Here is a 19,460-nt window from a genome sequence, read left to right as displayed (position 1 = left end):
ACTGAACAATTCACTATTCAATTAATTAGTTTTCTTCTGCTTCAAGGAAACTAATTCAAAACTGGAAACTAATTCACTCCGTCTTGATTTCACAGGGGGAAAAACAGAGCTGAGTTCAGATGGTTCACACCAACACCAGCACCACACCACCTTACATTGTTACTCTCACTCACACTACAACCACTCCAGCTGCTACGACAACCACAGTGAGACAACGGACCACCACTTTTGTCGCCACGACTACCTCCACCAGCACCACCACTACTACTACAACCAGACCCAGCACCACGGTCTCCACCGCCCTGCCCTTCACCAGTGCTCCTCCAGTGTGTTAGTAGCACTACATACCTGCACACTTTCTGACCAATGCATTCTCCCCAAAGCGTGCACTAGTTATATTCCTCCTCATGGATTTACTGTAAAAGGACTGAATTGTGTGAAAATCCCACTTGTGTGAAAATGTGTCTATGCTTGCCAGAGCCAATCCAAAGCTTCTAAACCCATGATGTGAAGTAAAAGAGTGCTCACTCCAGGGAGACGGGTATAGAATAGGAATTGGGCTGAGGTTTGTGTTTAGCTCTGGCTGCTCAAGGATGTAGTGATGGTGAGGGTATGACTCTATATGTGGCTCTGGTGTGAACATTGACTGCAGCCCTCTGACTTGCCATGAATTGATCACTAGGTGTCCAAACAAATCCTTTACCCATCTGTATGTCGTTTTGTTCTATCAGATCACACAAAGAAGTGGTTGCCAATCTTATTCTAATGAATACTACATATGATCACGATAGGCAGGGCATGCACTTTTGGGACTATTCCATTGGTACTTGAATGAACGCCAATATTATTTTGACCCAGATCTGAGCGACAGCCCAGCAAACAGTGAACATTCTTACAATGTTAGGTAACGTCCCAACTTGTCCCCCTCCACAACACATCTAATTTTATTTTATTTATGCTAAACACATTGTGACATTTAGGACCTTCATCAGACAGAACATCAGATATTGTTTATGCCTACATGGAGTAGTTACACATTTTAGGGATGCTTCTCTTACACAGTTGTTTGAGCACAAACCTCCTTTCAGTTCTGTGCTTCCCCCAGAGGCGGCTGGTAGGATGGCCTGCTATAAAGCTGACGTTCCGTCACAGCTCGCGGAGCCCTGCGTACTCCGAGGTGGTACGCAGGGCGCTGGAGAAGGACGGTGTGGTGGTCATCGACCCCAAACAAGCGTTCATCATCTCTGACCGAGACCTCAGGGAGAGCTTCATGGAGGGCAAGGACAGTTTCATTGACCCCGACCAGAGAATACACTTCGTGTCAGACCAGTGCTGACTGGAACAAACCGGATCTGACCAGAACTAACCAGACCTGACCATTCAGGGGGCTTTGGGGAGGAACTAGTATTTTATACTGTGGAAGGAGAATGTATGCTTCCGCTACCTCGCAGTCCAACCAAGGTGTAAGAAACTGGTACTTTCTGGTACTTTCTACTGTGGAAATGAGTTTTTATGCTATCACTACCTCGCAGTCTAGTGAAGGTGCATGAATAGAGGAACAGACGGAGTTTGTGAGACCAAATTCTTGGTTACTTGGAGGACAAATTGAAGTTTGTGAGAGAAAAAAAACACGCTTTGGCCTTCTTCAGTTCTTCCGTGGAAGAACTGTGTCGAGGAATTTATTCAATTACCTTTTATTCAACATATGACAACCTCCAGGTTGATTTAAAAAGCAATGAACGATATAAGCTAAGAATGTCATCATGATGACCAGGTTTTGTTTTCCTGGTGGACTACACTACTACAGCCTACTGGAGATGGAAATGGCGGTGCCACAGGAGAGTCTCATGCCTATGCCGAGTTGACTGAACTCAACGTCAGTGACAGAAAAAGCTGGAACAATGTACTAATGATTCTCTACTGTAAATACGCTTTACCCATTGTCATTTTTGTGACATTTGTAACATTTCTAATTTGTGTGAGAATGCTGTGATTGCAGAGGACTGGACACAAAATCAATCAAACTGGACAGATGAGTTGACCTATTCCTCTCAGGTCATCAAGCGACGTTTACTGTACTGTATACCTTAGTGAAGGGGATGAAGGTAGGATGCTGTCGAATGTCTATGGAAAACAAAGGCCGGAGCACTGCTTGAGGGAAACAAGTGGACGTTAAAGGAAGCACTCATTGGAACATAAACTGTTGAATGTTCGTTTCCATGAAGATGGATTGTATTTCTCCAGAAGCCCTGTGTGCAGATCCCCGGCTCCATCAACACAGGTGGAGTGTCAGACAGGGGTACCACTTCCTCCTCTCACAAACACAAACAAATGTCTTTCCCCATCTCTTTAACCTAAAAGGTTAGGCAAGCTCTGTGTGCGGATGAATCTCAAGATTGATTACTTCAAAGGCTTCAGTTCATGACTTTGTTCCTGCACATGTAATAGCGGAAGACAAGTAGCTAGCCTTCACATTGAAATGTCTGTCTGTAGGAGCACAATGATAAGCCATAAGTAATTGAATGATTATTTTATTGTGCGCTATAATTTACAATGTAAAATCAAACATCAAATGTACAAGGTTAGAAAGAACTAACGACCATAGACCTTTATTGTGGGACTTTCTGTTTACCTGAAAATACGAAATGACGTATTACGCATATTCAACAGGTACTTAACATTAGACAAATCATTGATGATTAAGGATGTAATTTGGCACTTTTTGCAATAACTAACTCATATGTAATTGGTCCCATAACAATGATAGACTATTAAACATGTTAAAGGCCCAGTGCAGTCAAAAAAGTGATTTTCCTGTGTTTTATATATGCAGTTCCACACTGAGGTTGGAATAATACTGTGAAAATAATGATAATGCGCTTTTAGTGTAAAGGCTGTTTAAAAAGAACACCTGCAATTTCTGCCTGTTTTTGTGGGATGGAGTTTAGGCCTGCCTGGTGGCATCACCAGGTGGTAAATTAGTTAATAGACCAATAGGAAATAACAGCTAGTTATTAACAGCAAACAATAACAGCTAGTTTTCAGTTTTCCCCTCTCCACTCCCACACAGTCCTAGCTAAATTCTTGTTTGAGAAATTGCTCTTTGCTAAGAAGCTATTTTTGTTTGTTTTAAATTCAAATGGTAAAAAAAATTATCACAGTTAGGTACTTAATTGTTTCCCAGAAATGATTTTATGTTGAGATAAAAATGGCTACATTGGACCTTTAACTGTTAAAACATGTTAAAACAATCAGTAGTATTAATCACAGCTTTCAGCCAGGAGCAACACAGCTTGTTTGTGTCCATTCTCTTCATTACCTTATATGGCTATATGGTTACTGATTGGTTAAAAGGTCCAATACTAAAGAAATGATTGACATGTCACTCAACAGCATGATATTTATGATAAATATTCTATACGAAACCATCTATGTTTTTAACTATATCCACTTTTACATAATGTACTATTTTCATCTCATTATAAAAAAATCTACAACTCTTGTCTATGTCCACAGTGTCAAAATGAGTGGTAAAACTGTCAGTCTGTACTTGGCATTGTCCTGATGGTTGGTTAAAGGCAGGTAGCACTAGTGTGAGGGGAAGCTAGGGGTCACGACAGGGGTCAACATGCCTGATCAGTCTGGCTTAGGTTTCTTTATCTGAAAAAAGACAAGGCATGTGGGTCAAAATACAGAACATGTACAGTATGAGACCACACACTATTGAATACAGGAACTAATGTGATTGTAGTACATGTGTGACTATCATGGCATACAGCATATATATATATAATATATACACATATAAACAGTACTGTTTATATATATATATATATATATATATACATATACATATATATACATATACATATACATATACATATACATATATACATATATGTATACATATATATATATATACATATATATACATATACATATACATATATATATATATATACACACAGTACCAGTCAAAAGTTTGGACACACCTGCTAATTCAAGGGTTTTTCTTTATTTTTACTATTTTCTACATTGTAGATTAATAGTGAAGACATCAAAACTATGACATTACACATATGGCATCATGTAGTTACCAAAAAAAAAGTGTTAAACAAATCTAAATATATTTATATTTGAGATTATTCAAAGTAGCCACCCTTTGCCTTGATGACAGATTTGCACACTCTCGGCATTCTCTCAACCAGCTTCATCAGGTAGTCACCTGGAATGCATTTCAATTAACATCTGTGCCTTGTTAAAAGTTAATTTGTGGAATTTCTTTCCTTAATGTATTTGAGCTAGTCAGTTGAATTGTGACAGGGTAGGGGTGGTATACAGAAGAGAGCCCTATTTGGTAAAAGACCAAGTTCATATTATGGCAAGAACAGCTCAAATAAGCAAAGAGAAACGACAGTCCATCATTACTTTAAGACATGAAGGTCAGTCAATACAGAAAATTTCAAGTTTCTTCAAGTGCAGTTGCAAAAACCATCAAGGGCTATGATGAAACTGGCTCTCATGAGGACCGCCACAGGAAAGGAAGACCCAGAGTTACCTCTGCTGCAGAGGATAAATTCATTAGAGTTAACAGCCTCAGAAATTGCAACCCAAATAAATTCTTCAGAGTTCAAGTAACAGACACATCTAAACATCAACTGTTTAGATGAGACTGCCTGAATCGGGCCTTCATGGTCGAATTGCTCCAAAGAAACCACTACTAAAGGACAACAATAAGAAGAAGAAACATGAGCAATGGACATTAGACTGGTGGAAATCCTTGGTCTGATGAGTCCAAATTTGAGATTTGTGGTTCCAACCACTGTGTCATTGTGAGATGCAGAGTAGGTGAATGGATGATCTCCGCATGTGTGGTTCCCACCGTGAAGCATGGAGGAGGTGGTGTGAGGGTGCTTTGCTGGTGACACTGTCAGTAATTTATTTAGAATTCAAGGCACTCTCTCTTCTATTATTCTACAATAGAACAAAAAATAGTTTAAAAAATAAATAGTCAAAATAAAGGAAAACCCTTGAATGAGTAGTTGTTTCTAAACTTTTGACTGGATTATGGTTCATTGTTTACCTAGCTAGCTAGCTAATGTGTACAAGTTTATCAATGATCAAAGCAGAATGACATTCCCACTGTTCTCAACTGTAATGTATGATATACCATTTTGTAGCTCTGAGTCTCTACTTTAATCCAATGTAAAAAAACACATTTCAAATTTTGCTTCATATGACCGATTTGAGCTGGTTGGTCACATATCTCTAACCCTTCAAGAGTGGAGCAGGTAGTCGCCTCCTCTCTGACGTGACGAGACCAACATTTGTGGCTGCAGAGAGTCACATGACACTTGATAAGTTGTTGTTCGAAAATCACAAGATATGTTTATAATTGTTAGTGAGTGACAAGTAGGGCCAGGAGTTTTCCCTGACCACATGACCTGACCAGGTAAAACTCCTGGTCCTAGTGCTAAGTGACCTGGTCTGGTCCAGTACCTTAGGCTGTTTCTTGGGCTTAGCGAAGCGGTTCTGTGGGACCACGTTGAGACCTGCATTCTTCAGAGCTGTGATCCTGGCTGCAATGTCCGACACCTACAACAAAGTGCGTAACATTAACATGAATATTCTCTCACTCAGATCAACTTAAAAGGACTTAAAAACACAATTGAATGTATATGTTTTTATGTTTTCAGGCAAATATCCACATTATGGACATCTTTCTAATTCTTTCTTTCAAACATTTTATTCGCTAGTTTCATTATGTGACAATCACCAACATTCAAACATACAATAACATACAATTTTCTAATTCTAATGTCATCATACCCGAGGTAAAACCCGAGGTAAAATCCCCCGCTTTCTCCTTTTTTCCAAAGCAAAAGTCTGCGTCTGAAATGCCACAAAGGGCTCGGGTCAAAAGTTGTGCACTACATAGAGAATAGGGTGCCATTTTGGACACTAACTAGCTAGCTATGAGACACAGAGGGCATCCAGACTTGAACACACCTGGAGGTCAGACTGATGCACCTGGGCGGCAGCTGATGCCACCTGCTCCTCCAGGTAGGACAGCTCCAGGTCAGAGGTGGCATCGCCGATGGCCCGGGCACACTCCTCCAGGTCGTCCAGCTCCGCCTCCAGGCCGTACGCCGTGCCCGCCGCCACATACACCTGAATGGCACAATTCATTTGGCATAGACAGATATAAAACTGAAATGCCAACAGTCAGTCTAACATTAACAGAGTTTAGCATCACAGTTTTCTTGAACCCACATGGACTGTGAAATATAGTGCCTTTGGAAAGTATTCAGAACCCTTGATTTTGTGACGTAACGGCAATCTTCTTAAAATGGATTAAATAAATAAAAAATCCTTAGCAATCTATATACAGTACCCCATAATGACAAAGACAAAACAGTTTTTTTAAATGTTTGCTAATTTATAAAAATAAATACCTTATTTACAATAAGTATTCCGACCCTTTGCTATAAGGCATGAAATTGAGCTCAGGTGAATCCTGTTTCCATTGGTAAATTCAATTGATTGGACATGATTTGGAAAGGCAAACACCTGTCTATATAAGGTCCCACAGTTGACAGTACATGTCAGAGCAAAAACCAAGCAATGAGGTCAAAGGAATTGTCCGTAGAGCTCCAAGACAGGATTGTGTCGAGGCACAGAACTGGGGAAGGGTACCAAAGAATGTCTGCAGGATTGAAGGTCCCCAAGAACACAGTGGCCTCCATCATTCTTAAATGGAAGAAGTTTGGAACCACCAAGACTCTTCCGAGAGCTGTCTGCCTGGCCAAACTGAGCAATCAGGAGAGAAGGGCCTTGGTCAGGGAGGTGACAAAGACCCCGATGGTCACTCTGACGGAGTTCTAGAGTTCCTCTGTGGAGATGGGATAACCTTCCAGAAGGACAACCATCTATGTAGCACTCTCAGTCCTTTATGGTAGAGTAAAAGGCACATGACAGCCCACTTGGAGTTTGCCAAAAGCTACCTGAAGACTCTCAGACCATGAGAAACAAGCTTCACGTCTGGCGGAAACCTGGCACCATCCCTATGGTGAAGCATGGTGGTGGCAGCATCATGCTGTAGGGATGTTTTTCAACGACAGAGACTGGGAAACTAGTCAGGATCGAGGTAAATATGAACGTCGCAAAATACTGAGAGATCCTTGATCAAAACATGCTCCAGAGCCCGGACTTGAACCTGATCGAACATCTCTGGAGAGACCTGAAAATAGCTCTGCAGCAACGCTCCCCATCCAACCTGACAGTGGCTGAGAGGACCTGTAGAGAAGAATGGGAGAAACTCCCCAAATACAGGTGTGCCAAGCTTGTAGCGTCATACCCAAGAAGACTTGAAGCTGTAATAGCTGCCAAAGGTGCTTTCACAAAGTACTGAGTAAAGGGTCAGAATACTTATGTAAATGTAATATTTCAGTTTTTGATTTGTAATAAATTTGCAAAAATGTCTGTTTTTGATTTGTCATTATGGGATATTGTGTGTAGATTGATGACAGGGGAAGAAACCTATTTAATACATTTTAGAAAAAGGCTGTAACCTAACAAAATGTGGGAAAAAGTCAAGGGGTCGGAATACTTTCCAAAGGCACTGTGTGTTACAGGTTATACAGACACAAAGACAGACAGGTCTTACGTTCTCCTCCAGTCTGCTGAGCTGTTCGTCCAGCCTCTTGGTGTCAGTGTTGGGGGGTAGTGAAGGGGTGTAGGGAGGAGAACAAGCGTAGTCACCCCCTTCCACCCCCTGGAGTAGGTCCTCTGTCGCATTCAACACCGTCAGCACCTCAGTGGTGATACTGCGCAGTGACATCGCCGAGTACCTCTGCACACACGCAATTGAATTTACACAAGCTTTATGCAATCCCTAAAAGCCTACGGTCTCTGTGTGGAACACATCCATTCATGTGAGAACAACAGTTTTAGACAAGCAGAGAAGGGCCAACGAGTCAAGAGAAAGAAAGAGTGTTTGACTGGTTGACTGCATATAGCGCTAACCCCTGTTGCCCAAAGCACGGTCAAGTTATCAGTTTGTGATCGCACCTGCTGTAGCAAAGCGGAAAGGAACTGGAGTGTGTTTTCTAGGTCCTAATTGTTAGGGCTATCCTAACACAGTAAGTTAATAGAACGAGGGAGCGACAGAGGGGGGGGGGGGGGGGGGGGGGGGGGGAGCAAGGGAAAGTAGTATGGTATAGAGAGGAGCAAGCAGAGTTAGTGTTACAGCTGTCAGTTGATTTGAGGTTAGAAATGTCGAAAGGGTAGATCCACAGAATTACATAGCAATTTAGGCATCTCTGTGGGTAAAGCTAGGTGCTTTTCGTTTCTTACATTCTGGATCTCCTCTGAAGACAGTATCTCCTCCTGAACACAGGGGGCGCTCTCTTCTGGGTCCTTAGTTTGGTTGCTCTCAGTTTCTTTCTCGTCTGTATTCTTCTCAAAATTCTCCCCTCCTCTTTCCCCAAAATCATCCATCTCCTTGTCGCTTGTTTGCTCCTCTACCTCCCCACCTTCATATCCCCCTCTTTCTACTCCCTTGCTCTCTTCTTCCAGGTCTCGGGTTGTCTCGCTCTTTGTCTGGTCTGATATTTGTTCCTTTCTCTCATCTAAATTCTGTGGTAGGATGCTTTTATGGGTATCTGTTTCAGTCTGCTCATCTTTCTCTCGAGACTCTTTCTCACCTCGCTCCACGACACGCTCTACTGTCTTATCCAAACTGTGCCTTTCTCTTTCCTTCCCTCCAGCCTTCTCTTGAGGTTTGACTCCAGTCTTATCTAAAGTGCCAAAGCTGTCTGACAGCTGTTCTAACATTAGCATCTCATTAATTAGATATTCATCTATCTCTTCTTCTTTCATAAACTCGCTTTCTCTAACCTTTGTTTGGTTCTTATCCTCTTCTCTCCCTTCTCTTTTGGGGTCTGCCACCATTTCTCCATCCATCTCTACCTCCATCCCACCCAGTGTGTGCTCTAGGTTGCTGATTATTTTGTCAAACATCACCTCTCCCTCCACAGTGTCCACACTTTCTGTTGTTTCTCGCTCTCTTCCTCCCACTTCTGCATCTCTCATCCCTCTTTCCACCTTTCTCTCTGCTTCCCCTGCTCTCTTTCCTTCCTTCCCTCCTTCAAACATCCTCTCCATCATCCTCTGTACCTTCATGACTCCCTCTTCCTCTACCTTTGTGTCCATCTCTTCGCTTTGCAGCTCTCCCTCTTTCTCACTTTCATCCTCAAAGTCAAAGAGTCTGACGTCTAGTTCTCCGATGCTATCTCTCCTCACCTTGTTCATCATCCTCCCTTCCACCTCCATCCCCCCCTGGTACCAGGGCTTCTCTCTCACCCTCTCCACCTGTACCCTCCTCCTCTCTCCCTCCATCTCTCCCCATCTCTCTCCATGCCACTTTCCCTCCATCTCTCCACATCTCTCTCTGACCCAGTCTGCCACTCTATTGGACAACTTCATTTTGTCTCCTTTGCTCCCCTCTTCCCTCTCTCCCTCGTTCTTTCCCACTCTATCCAGTTCATCTTCCGTAGAGGAGAATTGGGAGGCGCTAACGAGACTGGCCAGATCTCTCAACTTGGAGGTCAGTTCCTCTTTATCTCCCTCCATCTCCCACAGTGCCTCAGCGTCTATCTCCTCCCGCTCTCCACCCCCTTCTCCTCCTCTCTCCTCCCTCCCTTTCTCCATCTCTTCATCATAGAGACCCACTCTATCCAGCTCGTCCTCTGTTGATGACAACTGCGCGTCATTGACCTGTCTAGCCAGTCTGCACCGTTTGTATGTCAGCTCTTCCTTCTCTCCCTCCCTCTCTCCTTCTCTCTGCTCCTCCATCTCTCCATCACTAACACCCACTCGGTCAAGCTCTTCCTCTGTTGATGAGAAATGTGTGACTTGGCTAGCCAGCATACGCAACTTTACGGTGTGCTCCTCTCTTCCTTCTCTCTCCCTCTTTTTTGTCCTCTCCTCCACCCGCTCTCTCTCCCATCCATGCTCAACCCTACCCACTCTGTCCAACTCATCTTCAGTGGATGAGAATTCTGTGCCTCTGACCTGACTAGCTAGCTGGATTAGTGTTGACTTCAGCTGTCCTCCTCCATCTCCCTCCCTTTCTTTTGTCCTCTCCTCCCCCTCTCCCACTCTCCCTCCTTCCATCTCGATTTCTATATGCCATAACCGCTCCTCCTCCTGAGTTCCTTCTCTCCTTCCCTCCCTTCCTCCCTCGTCCTCTCCCGATCTGTCCAGTTCGTCCTCAGATGATGAGAGGTGTGCGAGGCCGACTTGGCTGGCCAGCTCTTTCAGTCTGATGGTCAGTTCCTGCTCAAGATTGATGGTCACTCCCATGGTCCCTCCTCCCTGGCCCTTAGGGGCCCCGCAGCCGGGGGCCTCCCCCTCAGGACCCCGGGGTTCAGGGGTCAGCGACCTGGAGGTCAAGCCACCATCCAAAGTCAGAGTGTCTGGGGTGACTGCGCCAGATTGGCTGGTCTTTTTCACACTTAGTTTCTTGGCCAGGTCATCCAGTAGCATGCTGCTATACTCCTGTTAACAGCAGATAGAAGACATAGAAGCTATCAGAGAAATAAAATGATGTCCAACATGATAAGGGGAATAAGTGAAATTGAGGTCATAAGTGAAAGTGACAGACTGTCTCGCTTTACCTCTCCTCTTCCCTCCCCCTGATCCTTCTTAGTCCTCTTCCTCCTTCGCATCCTCCTGACTTTGCCCTCCTCCTCCAGCTCATCAGCCCCGCTGCTCTCAGCCTCCATCCCCTCAGGGTTAAAGTTCACGTCGAAGATGCCCGGGCGGGACGACCGACGTGAAGAGGGGGTGCACCGGTGCTCCACAGGCACCTTTCTCTTCAGGACGGTGAGCAGAGGCTTCTGGGGCTTCGGCCCTTGACCTCGAATCTGATCTTCTCCTACCTCAGATTCAGAGTTGAGGGTGTCCGTGCTGGCGTGGTGGTCCAGCAAGGGTGAGGGGAGGCTGTGCTGCTGGTCGGCAGAGGCCTGGGCATCTGGTGCCTCTGACCCCTGGTTGTTGTTGGCGTTTGTCATTTTCCTGCGTATCTCCAGCAGGGCGGCGCCCCAGGCCCCCTCTCCCCCCTCGGCGTCGTCTGAGCCCATCTCATCGTAGGCGGAGATCACACCGGACTCCTTCTCCAAAACGCTGAATACCAGTGACTTCCTCTTGGTCAGCAGGCTGGGCCGAGACAGCTGTGTGCTCTGCTGGGCGATCCAGTTCCCGTCTGGGCTCTTCAGCACTGAGGACGCACCTCCGGACACACACACATCAGGGTAGACAGATGCCACACACACACACACAAGCAGACAGGCAGACACACAAACACAGGGGGGATGCATTTAGCCACCAGTCTTTTAATACAGTACATCAATAATAGGTCATTTGTTTTGTTTGTTTTCCCCCTATTGAACTGTACAAAGTTGCATGTATTTACAGTGCCTTACAGAAGTATTCATCCCCCTTGGCGTTTTCCTATTTTGTTGCATTACAACCTGTAATTTAAATTGATTTTTATTTGGATTTCATGTAATGGACATACACAAAATAGTCCAAATTGGTGAAGTGAAATGAAATAAATTAAAAAAAAATGAAAAGTAGTGCGTGCATGCATATGTATTCACCCCCTTTGCTGCTGGAATCCCCAAATAAGATCTGACTACCTTCAGAAGTCACATAATTAGTTAAATAAAGTCCACCTGTGTGCAATCTAAGTGTCACATGATCTGTCACATGATCTCAGTATATATACACCTGTTCTGAAAGGCCCCAGAGTCTGCAAAACCACTAAGCAAGGGGCACCACCAAGCAAGCGGCACAATGGAGACCAAGGAGCTCTCCAAACAGGTCAGGGACAAAGTTGTGGAGAAGTACAGATCAGGGTTGAGTTATAAAAAAATATCCAAAACTTTGAAAATCCCACGGAGCACCATTTAAATCCATTATTAAAAAATGGAAAGAATATGGCACCACAACAAACCTGCCAAGAGAGGGCCGCCCCCCAAAACTCACGAACCAGGCAAGGAGGGCATTAATCAGAGAGGCAACAAAGAGACCAAAGATAACCCTGAAGGAGCTGCAAAGCTTCACAGCTGAAGTTGGAGTATCTGTCCATAGGACCACTTTAAGGTGTACACTCCACAGAGCTGGGCTTTACGGAAGAGTGGCCAGAAAAAAGCCATTGCTTAAAGTAAAAAATAAGCAAACACATTTGGTGTTAGCCAAAAGGCATGTGGGAGACTCCTCAAACATATGGAAGAAGGTACTCTGGTCAGATGAGACTAAAATTGAGCTTTTTGGTCATCAAGGAAAACGCTATGTCTGGCGCAAACCCAACACCTCTCATCACCCGAGAATACCATCCCCACAGTGAAGCATGGTGGTGGCAGCATCATGTTGTAGGGATGTTTGTCATCGGCAGAGACTGGGAAACTGGTCAGAATTGAAGGAATGATGGATGGCGCTAAATACAGGGAAATTCTTGAGGGAAACCTGTTTCAGTCTTCCAGAGATTTGAGACTGGGACGGAGGTTCACCTTCCAGCAGGACAATGACCGTAAGCATACTGCTAAAGCAACACTTGAGTGGTTTAAGGGGAAACATTTAAATGTCTTGGAATGGCCTAGTCAAAGCCCAGACCTCAATCCAATTGAGAATATGAGGTATGACTTAAAGATTGCTGTAAATCAGCAGAACCCATCCAACTTGAAGGAGCTGGAGCAGTTTTGCCTGGAAGAATGTGCAAAAATCCCAGTGGCTAGATGTGCCAATTTTATAGAGACACCCCAAGAGACTTGCAGCTGTAATTGCTGCAAAGGGTGGCTCTACAAAGTATTGACTTTGGAGGGGTGAATAGTTATGCATGCTCAAGTTTTCAGTTTTTTGTCTTATTTCTCATTTGTTTCACAATGAAAAATATTTTTCATCTTCAAAGTAGTAGGCATGTTGTGTAAGTTAAATGATACAAACCCCCCAAAAAATCCCTTTTAATTCCAGGTTGTAAGGCAACAAAATAGGAATAATTCCAAGGCGGGTGAATAGTTTCGGTAGCCACTGTATTGTATCTTGAAACTGTAATTGTCTAGGACATGGAAGACAAGCAAATAAATCATTGAAATAAAAAGTGTAATTTTGAAAATGACTAAACTAGGTGTGTGGAAAGACCGTTGTAATGGTGCGTGTGAATAATGACTAGCAGAGTTGCGGTGGCCAGCAGGGTCTTACTGGAGTTGTCCAGGCGGTCAACACTCTTCCAGTTGGCCAATCCTGCCGCTCCTCCCTCCTTTTTCAGCCCATGCTGAGAGTCCTGGGAAACCCCAGAGCACTGCATCATAACGTTGTCATCCAGCAGCGAGAAGGCAGAGTGAGACCGCTGAGACAAATACAAATAATGAAATAGTTGAATCTCTAAAGAGAGGTAAATATAATCAACATAGGCCACTCTGTATATATATGTTCTGTACTGGTCTTATGTGACAGACTGGGTTTTGAACCTGGGTTGACTGCATGCCGCAGTTAGCCCTCTGAGCTAAAGCCTAGGCAAGGCTACTGATCACGTAAGGTAGTTAGTTCCCTGAACCACCTTACACTCCATACTAACCCATATAGAGGCCTTGGCGCGGGCTGATGTGGTGCGGCAGATCTTGGAGCTGGGGGAGCTTGAAGCCAAGGGCTGGTCACCACTCTGGTTGTCGGGGAGCCAGTCCAGGTCATAGTCTGGCTTCATCTCAGCTAGGTTCTTCCTCCGCCGGATGATCTAGCATGAAATAAACTGAGTTGAATTAAATTGTATTGAAATTAATTGAAATTAAATTAAATTGAACGTACTTTCTGCACAATGGTTGTGGCCAGTTCCTCAATCAGCTCTTCTCTGTGGTCTCGCAGATACCTTGCCTCGCTCTGCTTGTCCTAGGCAGAACAACAATGAAGTCAGCCAGACAGTCAATAAGATGTTTACTCTTTTTAGACAACTCCATCCTGCAGAATATGTTACCTGACTGTCGGTGTGTCCCTCTGCCTTGGCGATGGCCTCGTCGATGGCCTCCTCTGCCACCCTCAGTGCCACCGTTAGGGTCTCTGCCATGCTGTGCTCTGAAAAGGGATGGGGACATAACCAAGAGGTTTCTTTAGATTAAAGTCTGTCTTGCTATACACTCACCAGCCAGCAGAGAGCGGTAGTACTTAGTGGTTTGTTTGTCTATTTTTTGAATAATTTTTTTGTAATTGTTCTTTTTCAGAGGGGGTTACATGTACAATTTTTGGGGGAGGGTAACCCCGATCCATTATAGAGATCAGTCCTTTCTGGAGCCCAGATTATTTATTTATAAATCCCATCATTAGATGATTCGGTAGCTGACCTAAGATGTAAATATGGGGAAAAAAGGAATTACCTGGTAATGTGAAAAAATCTTTCAAATCTTGGAAAGTTCTTAAACCATTACTGTCCATGATATCGGTAAGGGTCCGGATTCCACATTTGCACTACTAGGGGGATGCAAAAGGCCGCCCTCCAGATCTCAAGGCATTGTTGTGAAATATTGGAGTATGGGCATGCCATTTTGATTCCCAGTTACATTGTTTTTCAATTTTGCACCAAATAGAAAGTGTGAGCAATAGTAGCACCAAATCGTAATTTACATTAAGGGATAGTGAAGACCACCTCTTCCAGGGCAATCTCTATTTACTCAACCAGGAGGCAGAATAATAATGTCTGAAACAATTTAAGATGGGGCCAAATGCTAGAGCTTGGAAATACAATTGAAAGTTTGGTAAAATATAGTCCTCCTACGTCTTTCCCTCTTTGTAAATGTACAAATTGTATCCGGGATCGTTTACCTTGCCATATCCATTTTTATACCGCACTATGAATTTGATCCCAATAGCCAGAAGGGGGAGCCATGGGATGCATGTACAGAAATTCAGCCGTGGCAATATTTTCATTTTGACAATAGATATTCAGCCAGTCAAAGCAACTGGGATATTATTCCATCTACTGATGTCGGATTGAATTGATTTGAGCGTTCTGTTAAAGTTTCTGGTAATGGTTTAATCTAAAGAAGTAAATATATCTACTCCCAAATATTTAAAATGGGAAACGATTGGGATTCCATAAGTAGGGATGGAGTCCTCCATCGAGGTCTTGAGAGGCAGTAGAGCAGATTTGGTTAGATACATTTTGTCATTTGAGATTAAGCTGAATTTATCTATGATCTTCAATGCGTTTGGGAACGATTGAGATACAGTGTCTAGATATAGTGAAATGTAATTTGCGTATAAGGAAATGAAATGATCAGTAGAATATAGAGAAATCTGTGTTATTTCAATCGATTGCCGAATTGCCTGGGCCACGGGATCCATGGATAATAAGAACAGCAGAGGTGAAATTGGACCTCCTTGTCTGCTCCATCAAGTGATTCTGAACGGAGCAGAGCAGATATTGCCTCGAGTGGCGCAGCGGTCTAAGGCACTGCATCGCAGTGTTAGAGATGTCACGACAGACCCTGGTTCGATTCCAGGCTGTATCACAACCGGCCATGATTGGGAGTCCCGTAAGGCAGTGCACAATTGGCCCAGCATCGTCTGGGTTAGGGTTTGGCCTACCGTCATTGCTGGAACACTAGCGTGAGCCCATAGCAAATGAATGGAATCGAACGTTCGCAGAGCCTGTTTTGACTGGAGTGATGCTTAGAATTCCATTTCGCCTAAATGGCACCAAAAAATGTATCCCTTTTTATTTTACAACTACAATCTGTTTGTCAGACGGAACTGAAAAAAAACTACTTGTGTAGAAAGTAAACATCCGCACCTCGATGGTGTCAACTGTGCTTATGTCTGCATAATGAGAAAGTAGGGAAAAAATAAAAACTTCGGACTATTTCTGGACTGGGGGGCAGCTCCGGACTGGGGGGCAGCTCATGATTGGAGGGCAGCTCATGACTGGTGGGTAGCTCATGACTGGCGGGCGGCTCAGGCAGCTCCTGACTGGCGGGCGGCTCTGGCAGCTCCTGACTGGCGGACAGCTCTAGCGGCTCCTGACTGACGGACGGCTCTGACCGCTCGGGACAGACGGGAGGCTCTGACGGCTCGGGACAGACGGGCGGCTCTGACGGCTCGGGACAGACGGATGGCTCTGACGGCTCGGGACAGACGGACGGCTCAGATGGCGCTGGGTAGGCAGGCAGCTCAGATGGCGCTGGGCAGGCAGGCAGCTCAGATGGCTCTGGGCAGGCAGGCAGCTCAGATGGCTCTGGGCAGGCAGGCAGCTCAGATGGCTCTGGGCAGGCGGCAGACTCTGGCCGGCTGAGTGCACAGTAGGCCTGGTGCGTGGTGCCGGAACTGGAGGTACCGGGCTAAGGACACGCACCTCAAGGCTAGTGCGGGGAGCAGCAACAGGGCGCACAGGACTCTGGAGACGCACAAGAGGCTTGGTGCGTGGTGCCGGAACTGGTGGTACTGGGCTGGAGACACGCACCACAGGGCGATTGCGTGGAGGAGGAACAGGGCTCTTGAGACACACTGGAAGCCTGGTGCGTGGTGTTGGCACTGGTGGTACTGGGCTGGGGCGGGGATGGTGGCGCCGGATATACCGGACCGTGCAGGCGTACTGGCTCCCTTGAGCACCGAGCCTGCCCAACCTTACCTGGTTGAATGCTCCCCGTAGCCCGACCWGTGCGGGGAGGTGGAATAACCCGCACTGGGCTGTGTTGGCGAACCGGGGACACCATGCGTAAGGCTGGTGCCATGTATGCCGGCCCGAGAAGACGCACTGGAGACCAGACGCGTTGAGCCGGCTTCATGGCACCTGGCTCAATGCTCAATCTAGCAGGATTGCTCAACACGTACAGGAGACACCGTGCGCTTTACCGCATAACACGGTGTCTGCCCGTACTCCCGCTCTCCACGGTAAGCTCGGGGAGTTGGCGCAGGTCTCCTACCTGACTTCGCCACACTCCCTTGTAGACCCCCCCCAAGAAATGTTTGGTCCTGACTCTCAGGCTTCCAGCCTTGCTTCCGTGCTGCCTCCTCATACCGCCGCCTCTCTGCTTTCGCTGCCTCCAGCTCTGCCTTGGGGAGGCGATATTCCCCTGGTTGTGCCCAGGGTCCTCCGCTGTCCAGAATTTCCTCCCAATTCCTATAGTCCTGCGTTTGCTGCTGCTGCCTTGTATCACGCTGCTTGGTCCTGGTATGGTGGGTAATTCTGTCACGATCGTTGTTAGGTGAAAGAGAGGACCAAGGCGCAGCGTGATATAAATACATCTTCTATTTATTTGAAGATGAAAACGAACACGAACACTAATACAAACTAGACAAAACAACAAACGACCGTGAAGCTACAAAACGAAAGTGCAGACACAAGCAACTAACGTCAAGACATAGACAAAAACACACAAACATCCCCCATGTCACACCCTGACCTAACTAAAATAATAAAGAAAACAAAGATAACTAAGGCCAGGGCGTGACATTAGTGGACAAAAAATTTGCTTTTCAAAAACAAGGACATTTCTAAGTGACCCCAAACTTTTGAACGGTAGTGTATATACATACATAAACATTCCTACATATACAAACATATATACACTTTTTTTTAGAATATACCTTTATTATTCCCCACAAACCCTACCACCCTTCCCCCAACTGGAGTAAACTAATAAACAATAACACTTAGGCTTCTACCTTCAGTTTATACATACTATACACATTTTACAGACACAATCTATTTTACATTAGTTATATTTTGTTTGTTTTTAGTCCTGGCCTTCCTCTATTTCTGATGTCCATCCAGTTTGATTTCTATTTGTAACTGTGCTATTTCACAAAAGTTATGAACCTATATACATTTTACAGACCCTGTATGTTTTACATTTATTATCTTGTCGTTATTAGTCCCATCCTTCAGCTCCATTCAACCCCTCCCATCTATCTCTTAACCATCCATTTTGGATTTCTATTTGCCATATATTTTTAACTGTGCTCTGATGCTTCACAAAAGTACTGAACCTTTCTATTCTCGTAGTTTCTACAGATTGTAAATTAAAGATAAATATTTTTGCTAAAATAATTATTATATTATTGATCGATTGACTTTGACTTTTCAAATCACCCAGTGTTGCTATCTGCAGCGTTAGTTCTAGGTAAATGTTGCAATTCTTCAGCCATTCCTTGGACCTGTGACCAAAAATGAGCTACATATGGACAGTACCAAAATAAATGATCTAATGACTCTGCCTCCTGGCACCAAAATCTGCAGAGCTGGGAAGATTGTATCCCCCATATATATAACATTCTATTGGTTGCAAGAATTTTGTATAATAATTTAAATTGAAAAATTCAAAGTTTTGAATCAGGCGTCGTTTTGCGTGTCATTTCATAAACCATGTGCCATGTAATCGGTACATCAAAAATCTCTTCCCAACTATTTTGCAATTTATATGGCACAGCTGTCAATTTTTTGGTCGTTAAAATGAAACTGGTATATGTTTTTAGTTATCACAATTTTCTTTAACCATTTTTGGTCTTTAATGCAGGGCAGAGAGACAAGTTCTTTACTTTTCCCCCCTAGACCTGCTATTGTTACTTGCCGTACAGTAAACGTCCCACACCTTAATGTGATGTTATATGTTGACAATAATTTGAAAATAAGTAAATGTATAGTTATTTTGCAAAAGAAAAGCCACGAGATAGCCACCATTTCCAATGCATGCCACCAGAACCGGAAGTTATTTTATGAAAATAATAATAATGATTGGGGGTGCTTATATTTGTCAACAAATATACACAAGTATGTAATGGATTTTTTTTTTTTGCATATCTCCTTGAGATACCTCAGAGAGTGAGGTCACAGCCAGGGATCAGCCATTATGGACAATAACCAGGGTTAAGTGCCTTACTCAAGGGCAGATCAACAGATTTTTCACCTAGTCGACTCAGGGATTCAAACTAGCAACCTTTCAGTTACTAGCCCAACATCCTAACCACTAGGCTACATACGGCCCCCCTCTCTGCTCTTCCAATAAAGGCATGAAATGCTTTAGAAGGGGAAAGCCGGAAGCCTACCTTCACTCTGTCTGTAGAAGGCATTTTCACTACAGACGCTGCCCTCGTTGCCGATGCTCTCCTCATACGTGCTACCCTCTGCAAAAAAAATACAACACACAGGGCATGGGTCATGTTCAGTTGGTCACAATGTAGCAAAAAGGTGCAAACAGGAAAATAAAATGGCTATTGTTAAACTTAAGGCATTGGACAACTTTGTCTGTTTCAAATAATTGTCTCCTGTTATGTGCTTACTGAACAGGAGGACTATGGCCACAACATTCACACACAGAACATTCAAAATAACAGCTACAGTACACAGGCTATAGCGAGAAATATTGCAGATCAATTTAAACCACAATTCCTTTTGACAATTATTTTGAGCA

General features: G+C 44.3%; 1 protein-coding gene across 1 annotated transcript in view; it reads right to left on the bottom strand.

Annotated features, from left to right (window-relative positions):
* Window positions 1–3,536: 3,536 nt before the first annotated feature.
* myripa (myosin VIIA and Rab interacting protein a) overlaps window positions 3,537–19,460 on the bottom strand; it is a 45,578-nt gene continuing 29,654 nt past the window's right edge. The window contains 13 exon segments of the mRNA XM_070436643.1: window positions 3,537–3,660; window positions 5,500–5,595; window positions 6,010–6,171; window positions 7,667–7,852; window positions 8,356–9,387; window positions 9,390–9,446; window positions 9,448–10,560; window positions 10,680–11,293; window positions 13,264–13,411; window positions 13,640–13,795; window positions 13,867–13,947; window positions 14,033–14,130; window positions 19,096–19,173. Coding sequence (XP_070292744.1) covers window positions 3,637–3,660; window positions 5,500–5,595; window positions 6,010–6,171; window positions 7,667–7,852; window positions 8,356–9,387; window positions 9,390–9,446; window positions 9,448–10,560; window positions 10,680–11,293; window positions 13,264–13,411; window positions 13,640–13,795; window positions 13,867–13,947; window positions 14,033–14,130; window positions 19,096–19,173 — 3,845 coding nt within the window. The 3' untranslated portion in view covers window positions 3,537–3,636.

This window comes from Salvelinus sp. IW2-2015, linkage group LG32 (assembly GCF_002910315.2).
Source record: "Salvelinus sp. IW2-2015 linkage group LG32, ASM291031v2, whole genome shotgun sequence".
NCBI lineage: Eukaryota > Metazoa > Chordata > Actinopteri > Salmoniformes > Salmonidae > Salvelinus > Salvelinus sp. IW2-2015.
The sequence above is the reverse complement of the archived record's forward strand: the minus strand, read 5'-3'. Positions and strand labels throughout refer to the sequence as shown.